Here is a 16235-nt window from a genome sequence, read left to right as displayed (position 1 = left end):
GCTTTGTGCCGGACTCTGTTCTAGGCACTGGGGATTCAGCAGTGAACAAGGCACACAAAATTCCCACCCTCGGGGAGGTGATGTTTGACTTACCCTCTCTCAGCCCAGATGATTTGGTTTTCTAGGTTGGGACCACACACGTGCTGAGGAGCCAGATGGCCTGGTCCAAATCCTGGTTCTGCTATTTCCTAGCTATCTGGCCTTGGCAAGACCCCTTATCTCTGAGTCTTATTCTGTAAAAAGGGGGTGCTGATAATACAATCTTTACCTCCTAAGGTTGTGGCATTGTTGGTTTGCAAACTGGCCCCTGTACACAGAAGGCAAGGAGAGACCCAGGAAAGAGGCATGTCCAGATTGGTAGATGGCAAGTTTAAGAAGCAAGGGAAAATTCATACGAACTTTTTTCGTATCTTGGGCAGCCACAAGATAAGTAGATCTCCTTACCCACCTGCCAGAATCTTCAGAGTTTATATACAGAGGCCTTAACTGGGCTCAGTCACACATACCGTCGAGATGGTCTCAACAAAACCCTTCTCTCCCAAGGCTGTGTCTTTGGAACAGCTCCCACCGTGGGAAGAGTGGGCAGCGTACATTCCAAGGACAGGGGAGCGGGTGAGGAGACTCTGATTGCCCGGGCCCAGCTCTCAGGTCAACTGGCAGTCACGTGTGTCCTCTTGATGACCTCCGCCAACAGGCATACAAGCCACTAAGCATTAGCTATTATCTATGCTGGGGGGTGGGGGGAGCCAGAGAATAAACAGGCAAAACATACATTGTCCCTTAATGAGCGTGAAATAGTGGCTTATAGTGGCTTTGATTTGCATTTCCCTAATTATTAGTGACGTTTATTATCTTTCCATGTGCCTATCAGCCACTTGCATATCTTTTTTGGAGAAATATCTATTTAAGTCCTTTGCTCATTTAAAAATTGGATTGTAGGGAATTCCCTGGCAGTTCAGTGGTTAGGATCTCTGTGCTTCCACTGCCCAGGGGAGAGCTGGGGGCACCGGGCCCGGGTTCGATCCCTGGTCGGGAAACTAAGATCCCGCAAGCCATGCAGCGTGGCCAATAAATAAATAAACAAACAAATAAAATTGGATTTTTGTGGGGTTTTTGCTGAGTTTTAGGAATTCTATACGTATTCTGGATATTGACACTTTATGATTTGCAGATATTTTCTCCCATTCCGTGGGTTGATGTAACACTCTGTTGATTGTTTCCTGTCATGCACACTTTTAAATTTTGATGCAGTCCAATTAACTTTTTTTTGTTGTTGCCCGTTCTTTTGGCATCACACCCAAGAAATTATTGCCAAATCCAATATCATGAAGCTTTTCCCCTATGTTTTCTTCTAAGAGTTTTATAGTTTTGACATTTAGGTCTTTGATCCATTTTAGGTTAATCTTTATATAGGGTGTTAGATAAGGGTCCAACATCATTCTTTTTTGCACGTGGATATCCATCCAGTTTCCCCTATACCATTCGTTGAAAAGACTGTCCTTTCCCCACTGAATGATATGGACACCCTTGTCGAAAATCATTTGACCATACGTGCCAGGGTTTATTTCTAGAATTTGCATTTTTAACAAGTTGCTGTTGAAAACCATTGATATATAGTATCAGATTGTTGCAGGAAGGGGGACCCCTTCCAGGGCCCAAGAGAGGGCTCTTGTCTAATAGTCAGAAATGAATTGTCCGAGGAGAAATACACGCTGCAAAGCAAAAGACTTTATTGGAGAGAGGCATCCGGGTGGAGAGCAGCAGGGTTAGGGAACCCAGGAGAACTGCTCTGCCACGTGGCTCACAGTCTCTGGTTTTATAATAGGGTTAGTTTCCAGGTTGTCCCTGGCCAATCGTTTTTTTTTTTTTTTTTAATAAATTTATTTATTTATTTATTTTATTTAGGCTCTGTTGGGTCTTCGTTGCTGCACGCGGGCTTTCTCTAGTGCCGCGAGTGGGGGCTACTCTTCGTTGCAGTGCGCAGGCTTCTCATTGCGGTGGCTTCTCTTGTGGAACACGGGCTCTAGGTGCGTGGGCTTCAGTAGTTGTGGCTTGTGGGCTCTAGAGCCCTGGCTCAGTAGTTGTGGCACACGGGCTTAGTTGCTCCCTGGCATGTGGGATCTTCCCGGCCCAGGGCTTGAACCCCAGTCCCCTGCATTGGCAAACGGATTCTTAACCACTGCGCCACCAGGGAAGCCCTGGCCAATCGTTTTGACTCAGGGTCCTTCCTGGTGGCGCGCACATCACTCAGCCAAGATGGATTCCAGCGTCAGCGTTTCTGGGAGGTTGGCAGGATATATCATCACTTCCCTCCACCTTTTGGCCCCTCCCAAACTTTTCTGGGCTGGTTTTACGAGAGATACTATGGGCGGGCATGTCCTCCCTCCTTTCAGCCCCTCCCGAATTCTCCCAGTTAGTTTTCAGTGGCAGCACCTCGTTCTTTACTGGGACCTTCTGTTGTGAGACAACTCAGGCAAGCGGTTATCATCCTGCCTGGCCAAGCTGGGCGGTTTTGGTCAACGGCTCCCTAACAAGATTAACAATAAAACAGGAAGGGAGGCTGTACTTTCTGAGAAGTCATAGAAAAGGTGATAGTTGAGCAAAGCCCTGCAAAACACAAGGGAGTCAGACAAGCGTGCATCTGGGGAAGACGTTCCAGGTGAGGCAGGAGGGACGGGGGCAGGGCACAACTGTTAAAAGAATGACGCAGCCATTTGAGAATACAACAAAAACTAGTTAGAATCAACTAGGCCAGAGATGGCAGAAGATTTGACTTCCCATAAACCTTGAGCCCCATTATATGCTCATTGTAATACATAAGCATATGCTAAAAGACACACCCACAGGTGCCATGACAGTTCTGAGGCTGACCAAAAAAGGTCAAAAAGTGGGCAGTGGCCCAATTCGTGGAAACCCCTGCCCCTTCCCCAAAATAGTTAGAATATTCCTTCTACTCATTAGCATATGAAATTACCCAGCCTTTAAAAACCAACTACCCCCCACGCCACCTGAGATGGTCCACATTCTGCCTATGGAATGTGTATCTCTCTAAATAAAAAATAAAATAGTGTTTCTTGCAAACCTAATTTCTGGCCTGAGAGATAGACCTCAGAGATCTATTTTTAAAATTCCCTTCTGGCTGCCACGTGGGTGGGTATCGCAGAGGATCCCCAGGACTTGGAACCAGGAGGCAGAGGGAGGCTGGGGCTGGACCAGGATGGGGCTGTGGAAAGGGAGGATGGGGTGGGAGGGAGTGGGGAGAGGAGGGTGGAGGACGAGGCTCAGGCTTTGGCTGGCCTAGGGACCAGGGGATCGGGGGGCCCCCTGAGATGGGCACTAGAAGGAATGGGTTTCAGGGAGATGCTGTGGCCAGTTTGGGACACCGTGGGAATGGGAGGCCAAGAGGAGGCATCCAGCACGAAGCCCAGAGCTCCAAAGTGTAGCCAAAGCCCTAAACCAGTGATACCCCAAACATCAGCCATTTGGTTTCACTTTCCCATACTTTGCCTCGTATCCACGCATCACCTGTACGCTTAGCTACTTAATCATTTTCTTTAAATCGATTCACTGTTTTTTTTAAAAAATTCAACACATTTATTTATACAGGAAACATCATTTTACTCCAGGAAGTGGAAAACAGCCATGAATAGAATATAATAGTACAAATAAATCCAATGATTCAGCAAGGATCAAAAAGAGGTGGGGCTTCCCTGGTGGTGCAGTGGTTGAGAATCTGCCTGCTAATGCATGGGACACGGGTTCAAGCCCTGGTCTGGGAGGATCTCACATGCCGCGGAGCAACTAGGTCCACGAGCCACAACTACTGAGCCTGCGCGTCTCGAGCCTGTGCTCCGCAACAAGAGAGGCCGCGATAGTGAGAGGCCTGCGCACTGCGATGAAGAGTGGCCTCCGCTTGCCGCAACTAGAGAAAGCCCTCGCACAGAAACGAAGACCCAACACAGCAAAAATAAATTAATTAATTAATAAACTCCTACCCCCAATATCTAAAAAAAAAAAAAAAAAAGAGGTGCTGAAAGCATTGGGTAAAAAAGTTGTTGGGGGACAGGTTATTCACAGGGTCTCAATGTACCACCTACGGATAACATCATAATTCAAATGGGAAGAAATCTGACAGTCACTTCCTATTATGGGCTGAACTGTGTGTCCCCACCAAACTCGTATGTTGAAGTCCTAACCCCCAGTACCTCTGAATGTGACTATATTTGGAGAAAAAGCCTTTAAGAGGTGAAAATGAAATCATATGGGCAGGCCCTGATGCAACGTGAGTGGTGTCCTTATACGAAGAAGAGATTAGGACACAGACACACACAAAAGAAAGACCATATGAAGCAAAGGGAGAAAATGGGCACCTCCAAGCCAAGGAGAGAGGCCTCAGAATGAAATCAGCCCTACTGACCCCTTAATAGACTTCCAGCCTCCAGATCCATGAGAAAACAAATCTCTGTTCTTTAACCACCCAGTCTGTGGTATTCTGCTACAGCAGTCCAATCAGACTAATATACTCCTTAACTCAATGGGCAAACTTAGCATCACAGATCACGAGGTGCCTGATGGGAGGTACTGAGAAGGACCAAGCCTCACCTCCACAGTATTCTTCATTTAACTGCAGGACTGGAATCTAATCGTGAAGAAACATCAGACAAATCCAGCAAGTGGGGCTGTCCACAAGACATACTCACGCAGGATAGAAAGAGCTTCTACAACTCAACAACAGCAAAACAAATAACCCGATTTAATTATGGGCAAAAGACTTGAATAAACGTTTCTCCAAAGAAGATGTACAAATGGCCAGCAAGCATATGAAAAGATGCCTAACGTCACTAATCATTAGGAAAATGCAAGCCCAAACTACAGTGATAATCACCTTACACCCATTAGGATGGCTACTATCCAAAAAAGAGAAAAATAAGTGTTGGCATGGAGGTAGAAAATCAGAACCCGTGTGCATTCTTGGTCGGAATGTAAAGTAGTGCAGCTGTTAAGGAAAACAGCCTAGAGATAAACTGTTAAAAAATTAATTTTAATTAAATTAAAAACTGTTGTAAAACATTAAACATAGAATTACCATATGATCTGGCTATGCTACTTTTGGGTATATATCCAAAAGAAATGTAAGCAAGATTTCAAAAGATATTTGCACCCTCTTGTTCATTGCAGTATTACAATAGTCAAGAGGTGGAAGCAACCTAGTTGTCCACAGAAGGATGACTAGATAAACAAAATGTGATATATACAAACAATGGAATGTTATTCAGTCTTTTAAAAGATGGGGGACTTCTCTGGTGGTCCAGCGATTAAGACTCCACGCTTCAACTACCAGGGACATGGGTTTGATCCCAGGTCGGGGAACTAAGATCCCGCATGCTGTGTGGTACAGCCAGAAAGAAAGAAAAAAAAGAAAAGTTTAGGGCTTCCCTGGTGGCGCAGTGGTTGAGAGTCCGCCTGCCGATGCAGGGGACACGGGTTCGTGCCCCGGTCCTGGAGGATCCCACATGCCGTGGAGCTGCTGGGCCCGTGAGCCATGGCCGCTGGGCCTGCGCATCCGGAGCCTGTGCTCCGCGGCGGGAGAGGCCACAGCAGTGAGGGGCCCGCGTACCGCAAAAAAAAAAAAAAAAAAAAAAAAGTTTAAAAGATGGAAATCCTGTCCTATGCTACAACACGGATGAGGCTTGAGGACTTTATGCTTAGTGAAATAAACCAGTTCACCAAGAGACAAATGCTGTATGATTTCACTTACATGAGATATCTAGAGGTGTCAAAATCATGGGAACAGAAATTAGAACGGTGGTTGCCTGGTGCTGGGGGGAAGGGGAAATAGGAGCTGTGTTCAATGGGTAGTTTTAGATTTAAAAGATGAAAACGTTCCAGAGATCTGTTACACAACAATGTGAATATAGTTAATACTACTGAACTGCACACTTATAAATGTGTAAGATGGGGGATGTCCCTGGTGGTCCAGTAGTTGACTCTGAGCTTCCAGTGCAGTGGGTTCGGGTCGCATCCCTGGTTGGGGAACTAAGATGCCACATGCGGCATGGCCAAAAAACAAAAACAAACAAACAGACAAAGAAAAAAGTGTAGGGACTTCCCTGGTGGCGCAGTGGTTAAGAATCTGCCTGCCAATGCAGGGAACATGGGTTCGAGCCCTGGTTTGGGAAGATCCCACAGGCTGTGGAGCAACTAAGCCCACGACCCACAGCTACTGAAGCCCGCGCGCCTAGAGCCCGTGCTCCGCAACAAGAGAAGCCACTGCAGTGAGAAGCCCGTGCACCACAACGAAGACTAGTCCTTGCTCGCCCCAACTAGAGAAAGCCCGCCTGCAGCAACGAGGAACCAATACAGCCAAAAATAAATAAATAAAAATTTAAAAAAGATAAGAGCGTAAATTATATATTTTTGCTACAATTTAAAATAAATAAATACATATGTACATACATAAACACATAATAAATCAATGAAATTCTTGATGCCCTGCTTGCCCCGGAGGTCAGCTCCTTCTTACAGGACATGACCCCTCCCATCTCCTGGGGTCTGACCACCCCCCTCAGTGCTGTATGAACATAAGATCAGATACTGTGTCCTGCAGTCTCTCCAATCCCTTCTTCCTGCTTCACTGCCCAATGCAGCCATCCTCAAGGTTCTTGGCTTTCAAAAACAATTGTGAAAAAACTCTATTCCCTGGGACATTTTTCAGTTGACATCTAAAATTACAGCATTTTGATCATTATAAAATGTAAAATTTTAATGGCAATGCATCTCTTCATTAGATGGATTAAGAGGGATTTTCCTATTTTTCTAGTAGACAAATGTCCTTGTTGCTGGAATGAGGTTGAGTATTAATTCTACTCTTATTTTTCCTTTTCATTAATAGTGCTGAGACTCTGTAAGTTTCCTGGGGCTGGTGTAACGAATGACTACAAACTCGGTGGCTTAAAACAACAGAAATTTATTCTCCTCCAGTTCCGGAGGCCAGAAATTAAACATCAGTATCACTGGGCTGAAATCAAGGTGTCAGCTGGGCCACACTTGTTCTGCAGGCTCCGTTCCTTGCCTCTTCCAGCTTCTGGAAAGTGTTCCTTGGCTTGTGGCCACATCACTCCAATCTGCAAGGCCAACATTTTCAGATCTCTCTCTGCTCTGCCTTTATAGTGCCTTCTCCTGTTTGTGTCAAGTCTTCCTTTGCCTTCCTTTTATAAGGACACATGTGGTTGCATTTAGAGCCCCCCTTGATATTCCAGGATAATCCCTCCATTTTAATCCTTAATTTGGGACTTCCCTGGAGGTCCAGTGGATAGGACCCAGCGCTTTCACTGTCATGGGCCCAGGTTCAATCCCTGGTCTGGGAGCTAAGATCCCGCAAGCCTCAGGGCATGGGGAAAAAAAATCCTTAATTTGATAACATCTGCAAAGACCCCTTTCCAAATAAGGTAACATTCACGGATTCCAGAGATTAGGACATGGATATCTTTGCGGGGAGCCATTTTCAGCCTACCACAGAAAATGTGTTCATTGAACAAGTATTTATTGAACACCTACTGTGTGCCAGGCATTTGTCTAGGCACTGAGGATACAGCTATGAACAGAACAGAGATCCATAGCCCCCTGGAGCTGACGTCCTAAGGCTGTACTCACTGTCTAAAAATGGTAGCTACAGGCCCTGAGTGGCTATTGAGCACTTGAGATGTGCTGCAGTGTAAAACACACTGGAATTTGAAGATTTAGGATACACACAAAAAGAATGTTAAATATCTCAATAATTCAAAAATATTGATTACATGTTGAAGTGATATAATGGGTTAAATCGGATATGTTATTAAAGTTAAATTCACTCGTTTCTTTTTATTTTTTTTATTTTTATTTTTCTCTTTTTTTTTCTTTTTATTTTTTAATGTAGCTATGAGAGTATTTAGAATTACATGTGTAGCTTGTATTCTATTTCTATTGGACAGTACTGTCCTAAGGGGAGGGAGAAGATTATGGACAATTAACACAGTAAATAAGTATATTATATGGAATGATTGGAAGTGAAAGCTTCTATGGAAAAAAAAAAGATCAGGGTAGGGGAGTGTTTCCTATGGCTGCTGTAACAAATTACCACAAACTTAGTGGCTTAAAAAAACACCCATTTATTACCTGTTGCAGTTCTAAAGGTCAGATGTCCAAAATGTGTCTTAGGGTCTAAAATCAAAGGCTGAACTTGAGTGGACCTAGAGATTATCATATTAAGTGAAGTAAGTCAGACAGAGAAAGACAAATGTCATGTGGTATCACTTATATGTGGAATCCCTTCCCCCCAAAAAGATACAAATAAACTTATTTACAAAACAGAAAGAGACTCACAGACATAGAAAACAAACTAATGGTTACCAAAAGGGATAGCAGAGGTAGGGAGGGAGGGAGAGATAAATTAGGAGTTTGGGATTAATATATATACACTACTATATATAAAATAGGTAAACAACAAGGACCTACTGTATAGCACAGGGAACTATACTCAATATTTTGTAATAACCTATAATGGAAAGGAATCTGAAAAAGAATATATATATATACATAACTGAATCACTTTGCTGTACACTTGAAACTAACACAACATTGTAAATTAACTATACTTTAATTAAAAAAAAACAAAATCGAAAGCTGAGTTCCTTTTGGAGGTTCCAGGGGGAAATCCATTCCTTGTCTTTTTCAGCTTCTAGAGGATGCCTACATTGTTTGGCTCCTGGACACATCACTCCGACCTCTGCTTGCATCATCACATCTCTTCCTCTGAATCTGACCCCACTGCCTCCCTCTAATAAGGACCCTGGGGATTACATCGGGCCCACCTGAATCCAGGGTAATCTTCCCATCACAAGACCCTTAATTTTTTTTTTTTTTTGGCCGCACCCCACCGTATGCGGAACTTCCCCCACCAGGGATCGAACCCCCAGCCCCCACAGTGGAAGCGCAGAGTCTTAACCCCTGGACCACCAGAGAAGTCCAAGATCCTTAATTTAATCACATCTGTAAAGTCCCTTTTACCACTAAGGTAACATATTCACAGAGTATGGAGATTAGGGGGTGAACATCTTGGGGGGGCATTATTCTGTTTACCACAGAAAGGGCAAGCCAGAGAAGCTGTGGTTTTAGACAGGGGTGTCTGGAAGAGAGCCTCACTGAGAAGGTGACATCTGCCTAAAGATCTGAAGGAAGGGAGGGAAGGAGCAGTGTGGATATCCGGGAATGGCATTCCAGGAAGCAGGGACAGCCAATGCAAAGGCTCAGAGGTCTTCCCTCATACCCGTTTCCTTTTCCTGGGAGCCCCTCCTTCTTGCTGCCTCTAGTCTAAACTACAGGGGTCAGAAGTTGGTGCTGCCCTAGGTGCCTCCCGAATCTTGCTTGCGGAGCAGAAGGGTCTGAGACTCTAATCATCACTGGCCTCTTGCACAATCTCTATTGCCCATGGTTCCTCAAAGGGCAGCTTGGCCTGTGGGGAGAGGCAGGAGCCTGGGTCAGAAAGGCAACAGATCCAGCCCTCCCCTCCACCCGCAGTCCAGAGGGGCGATCACCTGGGCTTCGGTGGGGCTCTGTCTATGCAGCGTCCGCCTGCGGTGCCACTGGCGTAGGGAGGCCCGGGCCTCAGAGCTGAGCCCCTGGGGCGCGCGGCCCGTGTCGGGCTGGTAGTGGGCAATGTGGTACAGGGCCCCAAACCACGTGGTCAGGTAGTACCCGGCTAGGGGCAAGAAGGGGAGGTCAGCGCAGCCCCTTCAGGTTCCCTGGCCGCCTGCAGGCTCCCTGCAGGTTGACCGCCTTCCCTCCCGCTGCAGGCGGGCGGCCTAGGGCGCCCCCTCTTGGGTCCCGGCGTTCTGGGGCTGGGGCGTCACCCTCTCCTCGTAGCTCGTCCGGATCCAAGAGCTCCATGAGAAACTCCACGTCAAGCTGAGTCTCCCCAATGTCCGGACTCCAGATTAGTTCCTCTGTTAGCGCTGGCAGGAAGGCGTCGGCCCCCAGGGGCTCTAGGGGAGCCGGAGGACAGGCTCTGGGGTGGACGGGGCGTGCAGGCACCTTCCATCCGATCCCCAGGACCGCAAGTGCTGGCTGCCCTTCCACTTTGCCGGGCATGCAAACGCCCGTTACTAGATTCCCGCGGCCCGCGTAGACGCCTCCTGCTAGAGCATGCCATCTTCCCCTCGACGTGTGCACGGGAGCCTTCTACCTGGCTCCTGTAACCCTCAAGCCACTCCACATTCAGGTAGACTCAAGACTCCTCCTTTACCTTGGTTTTCGTCCCGAGCCAGGCCCTCGTAGACGTCACTGCACACCGCCAGCAGGAGCGACACCTTGCGGCGTGGGGCGCAGGCTGAGTGGAGGCGCGCCAGGCGCGCGTGGATGCGGCTTCGCAGGGCGGGGACGGGGCCCCGCCTCTCATGCCCCGCCCCCTGAGCTCCCGGAGGCCCCGCCTCCGCCCGCAGGGCTATCTGTCGCCGCCGCAGTTGCCGCAGAGCTGGGGCGCGGAGCGTGCGGAGTCGGGTCCACAGGGCCGGCTTCAGAGGCGCCAGCACCGCCCGGCACAGGGCCGCCTCCACCGCGGGGCCTGCAGGGGTTGAGATGGGTGAAGGAAGGGTCGCCAGACTGACCCACGCCTACCCTCTCTCTCCAGCGACCCACCCTCGCCAATCGCAACACCTTCCTAGCCTGTGGCCACCCACTTGTGTAGACTTAGGTGTGAGCACGTGTGGAAGGAGCCTGGGTGTGAACGAGCGCGTGGGAGAGAGAGTATGGCTGTCACACGTGTGTGAGATGGAGCAGTGGTGAACAGAATAGGTATTACTACATGTAGGAAAGGGCGTGTGAGTAGAAAAGGAAACAGGTGTGCACACAGATGGAGAGAAGGAAGTTGGGTGTGAACACCTATGTAGGGCCAAGAGATGGCAAACGTGAACCTGTGCGGGTTGGGAGAGTGGCCCTAAGTTCCCTCTCAGCCCTCCTCATTACCTAGATCCTCGTCCTTCTGGGAGGCCCCGGGAGCCCTGCTCTCAAAGACAGCCCTGACATCGGGGTCCTTTGCTAAGTGATCTTGGAGGTCAGCAAGGAGGTGCCGCATATCCTGAAGCAGCTCTGTGGCCGGGTCCCCAGGCCTGTGGGGACCTTCAGCCTCTGAGGTGAGGCGCACCCGAAAGCCCCGGAACTGCCTGGCCACGTAGCTGCCCCGGGCCCTGGCTAGAGCCCGGATGTGACGCGTGAGCGCATCCTCAGCTCCCTCTTCTTCATCTTTGTAGTCATCCTCCTTCTTCTCTTCCACCAGGCTGGCCAGAGCTGGCCTAGGATGGTGTACTTCTGGGCTGAGTGGGCCTTCCACCCAGGAGACCTGGTGAGGGGCTGGGGTCCTGGGGGCTGATGGGGAGAGAGGGTTGAGTTCCACAAAACAGTGGCGGCAGCTCCTTCATCCCTCAGGGGCCCGGGGCCCTGCTCATCTAACCTGGACCATGTCTCTCGGCAGTCTCTGGAGTTGTCTCTGGGGGCGTCTGCTCCATCTCCCACCCTCTGTGGGTCTCCAGGTAGAGCTTGTTCACCACAAAGAACACCCTCCCTGAGGTGTTGAGTTGGATGCTGCCAATCTGCAGAGGATCTGGGGGCCAGCAGAAGTGAGGTGTCCCAGGTGTCCAAGGGGCCAGCCTTAGTGTCCAGCTTCGTTACTGGAAGAACTGAGGCTTGGTCCCTGGCACCTCCTCATTCGGGCCCAGGAGTCGAGCACCCCCCCCCACCTTTCTCAAACCCCAGCCTTATCTTCCCTCGAACCCTGTAGTTTGGTCCCTCAAGTACCATCCTCCTGGACTAAGGAGGTGGAAAGGTGGCCTCTTCCTCCATTAGAGAATCATGCCTCACCTGTGTTTTGGTCTCCAGGCCCTAGAGTGGGAGGGGGCAAGAGCAGTGTTCTGGGCAAAACATCCCTGAGAAAAAATGAGGAGTCACAGTATGGGTGAGGTATCATAGGGAAGGATCCCCCTTAGCCCTTTTGAAAGGTGACCTGTACCTGCTGGCTGATAGGAAGGCCAGGAGATGGGGCAGGTCTGACATGCAGAGGTTAGAGGACTCCAGAGACACACCTGCGGGGAGAGGGCAAGGAGGAACAAGTTAGAAAACTCGAGGGGTAGCAGCCTTCTTTTCCCTGGGACTCTCTCTTCCCCAGTCCTGCAGGTCCCCCAAGAACCTTCAGAACAAGGAAATTTCTACCCTTGCAGTCCCTATCTTTTCCTGTGACTTTAGGCTTGCATTCCACTTATGCCACCAAATAGGATTCATTCATTAGACAAATATTTATTGAGCACCTATTCATTTTCAGGCACTAGGGATACAGTTGTCAAAAGGCAGATACATTCTCTGTCTTCCTGTAGTTTACCTTTTAGTGGAGGGAGACAAAAATGAATGAGTAAACAAATAAAGATAAGTGTATAATGTATTGAGTGCTATGAATGAAATGGAGTGATTGAAAGTGACCAGGGCTCTCATTAGCTGTGGTGGCCAAGGAAGATTACATTTCTACAGAGGCCTAAACGATGGAGACTAAACTAACCATTCAAGGAAGGGCATTCATGCAGGAAAAACAAATACAAAGGCCCTGAAGTTGGGACACATTTAGCATGCTCAAGAAACAGAGAAAACAGTGTGTCTAGAGTAGAGAGAATGAAGGGCTGTAGATGGAGAGGTGGGCAGGAGCTAATCATTCATCACCTTATAGGCCATGATGGGCTGTAAGGAGTTTAATGTTTATCTAAAGATGTTGCATGTCCTTTGCAGGGTTTAGGGCAGGAATGTATAACATCTGATTGATGTTTGAAAATATCACTCTGGCTGCCGTGTTCAGAATGGAAGAAAAGGGTGGGAGCAGGAAGACCAGAGAGGAGGCTACTGAAATTGTCTGGGCAAGAGGTGATGGTGGCTAGGATTAGGGTGATGGAGGTAGAGAGCATTGGGGAGATTCAGGAGATATTTTAGAATTAAAACTGACCAATCTTGGTGATAAATTTGCTGTGGACTGCAAACTTGGGGGTATAGGCTCCTCACCTCCAGGAAGTTTCAGGATCTGGTAGGTGTTGATTTCCCCTGGTGAAGGTCCTGTCCTCAACACAAGGACCTGTCTGGGATCATGTCCTATGACCAGGAAACTCTGGGGGAATGGAGGCAAAGTTCAGCTTGAAGAGGATTTGTGCCTGCCTAGCATCCATTGCCCTTATTTTGGGTTCCACACCTCAAATATCCTTTAGAAAACTCTCTTCTCTACTCCACTCTCTACTCTAGGTCCTGTGGGTGACTAACTCTCCGTCAAGCTCTAGGGGTGGGTCCATGACCTGACCTAGCCAATAGGATTGACAGTGTTCTCTGACCACTGTGATTGGTTCAGAGATGGGCACGTGCACCAAGCTCAGCCAATGGAAATCTTCCACAGGATTTTTGCTGGAGCTCTTTGGAAAGAGACCTCTTTTTACACTGAGGTTGCTAAGCTGGCGAGATGTGGCCCTGAGCTGGGGCCAGCCATCTCTCTAACTACAAAGAGAAAGCCTCCCTGAGGAGGAAACTGTGGTATACCTGTTAGTTGCTTTATCCAGATCTATTCCCTGTTCCTTGCAGAACTCCAGCTTTATTCAGGGCATTAATAGGCCCAGCCATAGAAGATGGATAATGATTGATGTAGGCAGTGGTTCTCACCTCTGTATAACTCCCAGGTGAGCTTTTAAAAATGTTGCTACCTGGGCCTTATCCGTATATTCTGAAGCAATTGTGAAGGCTTTTGTTTTTCCTAGTAAAAGAAAACAGTGCAACTGGTGCCTCCTTTCTGCCTTCCTCCTGCCTGGAATGCACACATGTGCTTGGGTCTGGGGCAGCCACTGGATGACCATGAGGGAAGTCCAGGAGAATTGCACAGAAGATGGCCTTGATGTCACCCGAGGAGCAGAACTGGAGCCTGCAGCTACCTTTCTGGTTATGTTAGAAAGATAAATGCCTATTTATCTAAGCTATTGTAGAACAAGTGTTTACTTGCATCCCCAAATATTTAGAATTCCCTGCAGTTTAAAGCAAAGCCAAGGGAATTCCCTGGCGGTCCAGTGGTTAGGATTCTGCGCTTTCACTGCTGAGGGCCCAGGTTCAACGCCTGGCCAGGGAACTAAGACCCTACAAGCCTTGTGGCAAAACAAAAACAAACAAACAAAAAAGGGAAAAACAGAAAAACAAAGCGAAGAAGTGGAATGAAGAGAAACGTATACATTGTCTGATGTTCAGGATCCAGACATTCCTGAAATTACTTTTACTTCTGGGCTTTTCAGTCATTTGAATCAATAAGTAGCCTTTCAGTTTGCCTGGTCTGTGTTGTGGTTGTCACTAGCAACCAGCAGGGTCCGAACTGATTCAGAGTGTCATGGGGAGGGTCAGAGAGGGTCCCCGGCTGTGAGCACTTACCCCTGGTGGCCACAGCTCCAGAAGGGCTTTTGCATCCTGGGCATCCAGCTCTGGGATCTGCCACACCCCCCATGTCCTCTGAAGGCGAAGGAGTGGCTCTGGGGTCCCAAGGACTCTTAAGGGGGTCTCACCTGCTCCATTCGCCTGTGATGGGATTAGTCTGGGACATGCAGGGACCAGGAGACCAGGGGACAGAGGAAGGCAGTTGGACACTGAGATGGGGTCAAAGGTACAGGAAGGGGAAGCCCAGGGGCAAAGGGTCAGAGATGGGGTTCTGGGTCCTGTGGCGGGTGGGAACTGGATGGAAGGGGCTTCTGAATCCAGGGGCAGGAGTTGGAGACAGCCCCAGCAGCCCTCACCTCTCCCCATCGGTGGGGCCTGCTGAGGCCTTGTCCTCTGGCCGTACCATCATCCTCAGGTTGCAGAAGGCCAGTGAGCCATGGTCTGGCCTCTGGCAGGGAGGAAGATAAGTCTATTTACAACCCGCATGGCAGAGACCTTGACCAATCAGAATGGACTTGAGACCCGTTGCTGTGCCAGGTATTAATTCTTTATTTGCTGGATGGTGGGGCGATCTGGGGATCCCAGGAGTCTTGAGTCTTGACGTCGTGGGGGAGGAAGATGACTCAAACTGATAGCTATTTACCAAGCGGTAGGGTAATATTTCAGATTATAACATCCGGTGCAGCCTTATGAATGTGGACCAGCCAACTAACAACCTTGTCAAAATACAGTGCCCGGAAAGGGGCTCTGCGCACAGCAGGCACTCTGTAACGGTGACAAATGTTATACCACATTTCCTCTCCCTCCCTTCCCAGACCACAGGGGAGCCCTCAGATATTTTCTCCCAACGTTTTGTTATGAGAGATTTAAAACATTCAGAAAAGCTGCAATCATTTTACAGGGAACATCCACATACCCGCTACCTAGATTTTACTATTATTCTTTTTGCTTTATCACACATCTGTCCCTCTATCCATCGGACCCCAACCCTTCTAACCAGGTAGAGAGTCCTACAGTGGGTTATCAGTTAAGGTGGGCATTCTAAAATATTTTCCCTGCAGCAGTCCCAGGAGTAGGAGTCCTAGGTCCATCCATGCATCCATCCATCCATCCGTGCACCCATACATCCAACAAATATTTATTGAGTACAGGCCCAGAGTAGGGGAAAAGGGTGCCTGAGGAAGAGGGTGATGGGCAGAATAGGCCCCTGCTCCCAGGGGCTTCCATTCTTCTTGGGGTGGGTACAGGGGATGGAAAATAAACAGCTAAACAAATCAATCAGCCCACTGACCAGAAGCCCAGGGTATTAGGAAGTGGGGGACAGAGAGCAGGTGCCCTGGCCAGGGGAGAGCAGTCAGGAGGGGTGGGGGGAGGGAGACAGATGCTTGCCTGGGTCCCATGAGAAGGGGAGAAGGAGATGGGTGGTGCTGGGCAGGATGGGATGGCGGCAGCTGCCTGATACCTCAGGGAGGCAGTGGGTCAGTGGGGGGGTGATGATGCCAGCTGCTCAGTCCCTGGGGACCCCTACCTGTTCTCCGAGGGGAGGCCTGGAGTAGCAGGAAGTGAAAGTGTTCCTCGCAGAGAGAGGAAGCTGAGTGGGCAGGGGGAAGAGGCGGGGCTGGGGGTATTTGAAATCGACCCTCCTCCCTCTTTCCGGGGGCTCAGGCCTTAGGTGACCGGGCTCTGGAGGAAGGGACCCTGGCAGTCTGGGAGTCCAGGGGTAAGACCCATGAGGCTCCCACGGCCCCAGGAGTCCCCTCTCGGCACCCTTC

The 16235-nt window shown here is 48.9% G+C and overlaps 1 protein-coding gene across 7 annotated transcripts; it reads right to left on the bottom strand.

Annotated features, from left to right (window-relative positions):
* Positions 1-6947: 6947 nt before the first annotated feature.
* Positions 6948-16220, bottom strand: RINL (Ras and Rab interactor like). Of its 7 annotated transcripts, none has more exons than XM_060132412.1 (12): positions 14820-16220; positions 14461-14620; positions 13069-13171; positions 12038-12110; positions 11890-11954; positions 11483-11632; positions 10999-11397; positions 10280-10597; positions 9888-10019; positions 9573-9736; positions 8155-9490; positions 6948-7124 (listed from the first exon to the last, which is right to left on the bottom strand). In XM_060132412.1, the coding sequence occupies exons 1-11, from the start codon at positions 14870-14872 to the stop codon at positions 9428-9430; spliced, it is 1680 nt and encodes a 559-aa protein (XP_059988395.1). In that variant the 5' UTR covers positions 14873-16220; the 3' UTR covers positions 6948-7124; positions 8155-9427. The 7 variants fall into 7 exon arrangements, with proteins under 7 accessions (XP_059988395.1, XP_059988397.1, XP_059988399.1 ...); XM_060132414.1 differs by having other exon boundaries at positions 13069-13980; positions 14461-14538; XM_060132416.1 differs by having other exon boundaries at positions 14461-14538; positions 14820-14925.
* Positions 16221-16235: the final 15 nt, after the last annotated feature.

This window comes from Lagenorhynchus albirostris, chromosome 19 (assembly GCF_949774975.1).
Source record: "Lagenorhynchus albirostris chromosome 19, mLagAlb1.1, whole genome shotgun sequence".
NCBI classification, from domain to species: Eukaryota; Metazoa; Chordata; class Mammalia; order Artiodactyla; family Delphinidae; genus Lagenorhynchus; species Lagenorhynchus albirostris.
The sequence above is the reverse complement of the archived record's forward strand: the minus strand, read 5'-3'. Positions and strand labels throughout refer to the sequence as shown.